Source organism: Miscanthus floridulus, chromosome 4 (assembly GCF_019320115.1).
Source record: "Miscanthus floridulus cultivar M001 chromosome 4, ASM1932011v1, whole genome shotgun sequence".
In the NCBI taxonomy this organism is placed as follows: domain Eukaryota; kingdom Viridiplantae; phylum Streptophyta; class Magnoliopsida; order Poales; family Poaceae; genus Miscanthus; species Miscanthus floridulus.
Genome location: NC_089583.1, coordinates 3,760,402 through 3,767,333, shown reverse-complemented (window position 1 = coordinate 3,767,333; position 6,932 = coordinate 3,760,402). Strand labels below are relative to the sequence as shown.

The 6,932-nt window shown below is 43.3% G+C and overlaps 1 protein-coding gene across 1 annotated transcript; it reads right to left on the bottom strand.

The window, feature by feature from the left end:
- Positions 1-4,577: 4,577 nt before the first annotated feature.
- Positions 4,578-6,925, bottom strand: LOC136550815 (uncharacterized). Its single transcript, XM_066542401.1, has 2 exons — positions 5,796-6,925; positions 4,578-5,310 (listed from the first exon to the last, which is right to left on the bottom strand). Exons 1-2 carry the CDS (start codon positions 6,840-6,842, stop codon positions 5,182-5,184), a joined length of 1,176 nt encoding a protein of 391 aa, XP_066398498.1. The 5' UTR covers positions 6,843-6,925; the 3' UTR covers positions 4,578-5,181.
- Positions 6,926-6,932: the final 7 nt, after the last annotated feature.

Below are 6,932 nucleotides of genomic sequence, written 5' to 3'. Positions count from 1 at the left end.
TCAAGGTCACTCAACAAGAGTTCCTCGGCTTCCTAGTCTGCTGGCTGAGGAGTTTTTTTATATTTTAATCATCTTTTATTCAATATTTTAATAATAATCGTGTCTAAAAAAATTTGCAGATCTAACTCTTTTTGCCACATGACCAAATAACTCTATCGCGCCACATGCGTTGGCGTGACAATATATGCCACGTTGGATGGCGTTTTCGACGTGAAAAACATTGTCATGCCACTCCCGTTGACGTGATAGTGTTGTCTTCTCGTGCCACCAAGAGTGGCGTGACAAGACTCAACTTTACATAATTCATAACTCTACGATACGGCGTCGGATGAAGATGATTTTTATATGAAAATTGTAGAGCTCGATGAGATCTACAACTTTCTAGTTTTGAGTTTTTAAATTTGAGGATGTTAAGATGCTTAAAATAATAATATAAAATTTTAGCAGTATAATCATCGCGTACTAGTGTTTGTCGCATTAGAAAAATAATATCTTTTTTTACGGTGTCAAATGAAGAAACTTTTTATATCAAAATTGTTGTAGATCCCAATGAAATCTACAACTTTATAGGTTTAAAGTTTTACATTTGAGTTGTTAAGATGCTCGAGAAAATAATATAAAGTTCCAGCAACATGTTACTCATGCACCAGGGCTTCTCGACTCAGATTTTTTTTTCACCATCATTTTGTCCCATAGCTTGTTGATGAGGGTTGTGGATCTCCTTGAGGTGTCCTTAATGATGTCTTTCTCACTATTTATAACGACGTGTCTAATCATGGACGGCGCCAAACTGTTGGGGCGGTGAGAACCTTTGAGACATTTGGGGGAACCCAGGGGTCCGGTGGCGATCGGTCCCAAAACAGTGTAACGAAGCTAAAAACAAGGTAGAAAATGGATGGGTTCAAAACAACATTGTCACTCTGTCCTTTCATCAGTTATTACATGATATGATCCACGTACAGTTGTTTCTGATATGATCACTGCACATTTATCGATCCTCACTGAAGACACCACGTACCGTGAGAAGAGAACGTACCAATCAAGACGCAAAGAATAAAGCACAGTTGTGGCTACCTTGCCTTGCAGAACACTTTCAGGGCTCGCTAGAAGACCAACAGCCTTATTCGGCATCCAAAGCTATAAAGAACTAGTTACTCAAAGCTTATCATTTAGCTTTGGCACAATTAGCTTTCTGTCGTCTCTTTGCTTTCACCCGCAAGTCTTTTAACGTTTCTATTTCATTCTTTCGTTTTTCTTTTCCTTTTTTTCTATTTTTCTTTTTCTGTGTTATCCTATAGTATTTACATTTATGATTGCATCATACATCATTATTTGTATAACAAAAATATTTCCTGTGATTGTAGAACATGTTTATTCAATATGAAATATTGTAAAGATGGAACACAAAGTTGCTAATCTAAAAGTTCTAAATTAATATGAAATGCGATGGTCACCGATCGGATTGGGGGTGACAGGGGGGGGGGGGGGGGGGAGGAGGCGGTGGCTAGGGCAGCAGGGCGGCGTGCGCACGGCCAGAGAGAGGGAGAGACACATGAGGCAGAGAGAAAGGGAGTGAGAGGAGCAATCCTTTATTTTTTGCTTAATCATAACGAGTAAATGACCCCTATATTAAGGGACTTGACCTCAAGCAATCTATAGGTAGAGTTATATATTACCAAATGGGCAGCCTAGCCCGACCCGGCACGGACTTGGGAAAAAGCATGGCCTGATGAGGCTGGGTTGGGCACGGAACGTCAGGGCGCTGGGCCGTGCCGAAGAGGGCTTCATGCCTGGCCATTGGCCCATCACGGCACACCGGGCTGATTTTCAAGCTAGACCAGCCCGAAAAGCACAACATGGCCAACAGACTTGTCTAGCCCGAGGTCCACTAAATGTGAGTAGAGACTAATGAGAGAGAGAGAGGGGGAAGGGGAGGCAGCTGTGCCTGCGCAAGCCATGGGAGGTGGCGGTGGCGACCACATGCTCGTCTTGATGCGCTTAATGCCGGATGCGGCGAAAAGAGATCTTGTGGAGGAGGGGATCCCACGGGCCGCGACCGGACCCTCGACCGTTGAACAGAGAGGGTGGTTGGGCGAAGTTTGCATTGGGGCCAACACCCCACGGTCTCGGTGTGTTTGCCTTCTGCGCGGTTGAGGACAGATTGCGGTGGGCAAGCCTGTAGCCACGTGGAGGAGAGGAGCTCACAACGGCGCTCCCCACCGGTGAGAGAAGGGAAGGAAGCAGCCGTGCGCAGCAGGGGAGAAGGGAAGGAGGTGGCCATGCACGAATGGGAGGCGACCAAGTGCATGTGTGATGCGGCAGTCTGAGGGGTTATAAAAGGGAGTGTACCTTCATTGACCCTCCCATTAAACAACTGGCCATGTTGTGCCATCCGGTGTGCCTAAGGAGTGGCCTAGGCATGGGCCTATGCGTCAGGCTGTGCCGGCCCAAGTCCGCACAACACTGGGCCATGCTGTGCTCAGCCCGGGCCAAAAAACCGTGCTTCGGGCTTGGCTGTCGGCCGACGGGCTGCATGGCCATCTATCGGTAGAGTCGTTATAGATTTGGATTCTTCTTTTTCTAAACAAACTCAATTTCCTTTTATTCTCATCCTCATCTAATTTTATTTCTAATTTCTATCTAATCCGGACTTCTCCAGGGGGAAGGAGGCTGACGGCTCTAGTGGGGCCATCAGCCCCTCAGTGCGTGTGCCTAGGGCGCCGCCTTGGCCCAGGGCACGGCCAACGGCCCTCCTCTTGGCCTCGCTGGGGTTGGCAATTGGGGCCGGGATCGGCAGGTGACATGAACATTTTATTCCCTCCAACCCAAATTATAAGTCATTCCAAGAATTTTGGAGAGTCAAAGCATCTCAAGTTTGATCAAATTTATATAATAAGATAATAACATATATGATGCCAACTAAGTATCATTAAATTGATCATCAATTATATTTTCATAGTATACCTATATGATGTCATAAATCTTTGTAGTTTTCTTTATAATTTTGGTCAAACTTGAGATGCTTTGACTCTCCAAGATTCTTAGAATAATGTATAATTTGGAATGGAGGGAGTATTAAAATTTAATTATTAAAAATATATCGTGAGGCTAGAACATTTTACATTTGAGCTATGAACAATTTTTTCCCAAATATGGAACAATTTTCTTGTGAAGTTGGAACATTTTTCTCTTAAATCTATACCGTTTTCTGGCGAAGGTACACCAATTTTCTGTTGAAGTAAGGATAATTTTTCCATGAACCTGCCTTGCTCAATACGAGTATACTTACGTGTGAATATTGTTTTAAAGCCTTTAATATAAGAACATTGCTTTAATAAGCTACTATAAATGTTTGTTACGTAGGGTGATGTTATCAATTGTGACCCACTTTGCTGATTGGGCTTGGAATCTCGGCCGAAATAAAAAAGAAAAAGGCTTAGGCGACGGGATCAATCAATGAAATCCAATCTCCTAGACTTAAAAACATCCTCAGCTCCCGCCCCCTCATGCACATGCCCCATTGCTCCGCACTGCTCACGCTTTGCCACCACTAGCACATATATGGATTTTGAATTTGGATTTTCAATTTTAAGATGAATACAAAATTATGAACTATGTGTAGTGGAATCATAAAATTTTGAATTATTATGATGTTGCAATTGAGTGTTTATGTAAAAGGGAAGAAAAATGAAAGAAAATGACTATATAGGAGGGATAAACAATGTTCCGACCCTTATAGCATGCAGAAATGGTTTTAGATACTCTTAAAAAAACTCGTCCGCGGTGGTTAGACAGTCTCCGAGATTTTTGGCTTAAGGTAGATAGAGACCTCTCACGCAGGACGAAAAAACTCCAAAACCCCATGCCCCGCCCTCACACCGGGCCCGTTACCATGTGAGGGGCCGGTCCTTTCTAACCTATGCTTTGGGAAACGTGAGACTGACCACGTGATTTTTTTCACCTCTGGCACTGCAAATCCGCCCCCATGGGGGATCGAACTCAGACCGCGAGGGTGTCAACCGGAGTACTCGACCAGTCGGTCTAGCATCCTTTGGCGTTTAGATACTCTTACGAGGAAGATCTGGCAAAGACTAGAGAGAGATGCAATTTTCGGATGGAAATGTGTTTGACCTGATAAGCTTTCTATTATTATCCATGGAGGCGTTAGTTTCATCTGTTATGTTTTGCTGACATGTGGCCCATGCGTCCCCACACAATATTTGAATGTCTGAATGTCTGATTGCTGCAATTTCATTCTGTCCGCGGCTACCAACATTCCCTCCGAGGTCCAAGCGTAGCAGCAGGGGGTTTTGTGGAAGATGCGAGGGCTAACTTTGTGGTCCATTCTCGAGAGGCAGAGTTGACGTGGTGATATGAGACAGTATGTTGCAATCTTCAGAGGACAAACACATTCGTAGGTTCAAACAAGTGCAAAATGTCAGGCCAGGATGCCAAGTTGCCAACAACCAAGTTCACTCATTAACAAGACCTAGTACGTGAAAGATCGAGTTATATCAAGTTCAATGCTCTTCGATACATTCGTTTGATAAAGATAAAAAGGAGCTATGGACTTTGCTTTCTTTCCAAGCATTCAGCACGTACGCAGACTGAAAGCAATAGCATAAACTGTGATATTAATAACAAAGCACGTTCTTGTTTTCTGACACAAATACTATCCTAGCCCAGAAGACGATCCAGAGAAGAAGTCCTTGATACAAAACAAATGCATGACAGTAATATACTTAACGATGTTGCCCTCTTCTTGTGCTGTCTTTAGGACAGGCGTTCCTTCATTTTCTTCACGCGAGCAGCGTCAAAACTCGGAAGCTCACGGCCATTCATGGTTTTCAAAATCTCGGTCAGTGCTTCCTTGAAGTTCAGTTCATTGAAATATTTGATGCAGCTGGGAACGGCTTGAATCATTGGTATAACCACCTGGTAGGTGACCTTCAGTATTCTGAAAAACTCAGCAGTGCTACGCTTGTTCACTTCTAATATTTCCATGAGCTTCTTCGCCAGTGCTTCATCTTCAGGGCTGGGGCGAGTAAAATCTTGTTCACTTGTCACATTTATGACGCACATTGCCGCAGCGACGAATAACATGTCTTCCATAAAAGCTTGTTTACTGATAACATTTATGTCTCTTCCCTCGGATTGTTCTTCATTTCCCTGAGTGGAAGGCTATACACTGTCAGCTTCTTCTGGGGGCTGGCTTCCAAGCTTCTGTATTGCACAGCTGTTACTTGAACCAGCCCTTGTGGCTGCATCTGCAGTTGTCCCCATTTTACAGGATAATGTTTTATTGACAAGCTGGAACAACATAATAATTTAACACAAAGATCAGCAAGGCCGGTTATAATCATATCATATACATGATACAGATTGACACAGCACATCTTTAGTGGAAGAGGAATGATGTTTTATCCATACGACATAAATGATTGAAATGAGTTAATAAAGTACCTGAACATCTTTTTACCTAAAAATTAGTACTTGAAAAAAATTAAGATGCCCTCTTGTAATCTCATATGTATCTTACTATGGCTAATTACAGATTATTTTTGAAGCCTATAAGTTAATTCTCTTGACACACATCATATACAAAAGATACAATAGAGCAAATCCCTAAATCTACCTTTAAATACTCACCTCTATCATTATAAAAGATAAGTGAATTCCCGTGGAAAATATCCCTAGTTCTCTACACAATACAAGTAAGACTGACAAGTGACATACTAGAATTGGGAATAAGATAAAAACCGATGCAGAGGCGGCAGAAGTTGAGATCGAGTTACCTTGGTGAATTTGTCGATCGCATCTTGCTTGGAAATTTTAGCAGCAGCCTTAACAATGCTTGCAGATTGAAAGGGAAGCAGTCTCTGCAGTGCGTCCCCGGCTTTTGCCCTCAGTCTGCTGAGTCTGAGAGCTTTCTCTCTGGCTGGTTCTACCGCTATAGTTTCGCCAACCTTTTCCTCAAGGAAGATCTCCAGGTTCTCGCAGAGCTTGTTAAGCATGAATGTGGACTCACCAAAAACCGGTTTTGTGAAAGATGCCAAGGTTAACTCCGTCAGGATCTCCACGGCTTGTTCATGCAGTTGTTGGGCACCTTCGCTGTTGGTCTCCAAAATACCCATCAGATTGCTGACTGCTTCTGTGTTACTTGCCAGCTCCTGCCGCAGCCTTGTTGCTCCATCTCCAGGACTGCGAAGCAGCCTGCTCATCACTGTGAGTGACTTGCTTAGCATTCCATCCATTGTTCCATCCTGCACATTGCTGAGGAAGTCATGGCTTCTCAGTTGTGTTGTGATCCTAGAGAGCAGTAGTTGGTGTTTGGATATCTCTGTACAATTTTCTTCATCTCGTGTGAGCCTCTCAAGAATCAACATGCCTTGACAAATCATCTCTTTGGCTCCTCTAGATTCATAGGGGTGGAAGTACTTAGGTCCAAAAAATCTCCTCTTGTAACGAGCAGCTTTTATCCCCTCTTTTATCCTCTCTTTTGGATTAAGTGCACGTAACAAGTCTAAGCAGGTAAAAGATGAAGCCACTTGTTCATACTCATGTCCAGTTTGGTCTTGGATGGGCACTATCATGCTGGCATCATCTTGATGGTCAGAATTTTCGAGTGACCCATGTTGATCATTTTTATTGGTAATTGTGTGTTCATCAGGATTCTCAGACGGACAGGCAACTTTTGGCTCACAGCTTTCAAGTTGGGAACAAATGCATTGTAGTGTACCTGGGAAGTGTGTTGCATGGAGGTCACTGGCAACATGTGCAAAAATCCTTGCGGCACGTTCTCTGCTCTCAATGTTATCACCTGTGCCTCTCCAACCAATCATGCGGATCAGATTGTGAATATAGAGCCTGGAAGATAGTAGCTAGCTCCTGTCTTACTGATATATTCTTAGCAAAGAACTGATCTAATACCT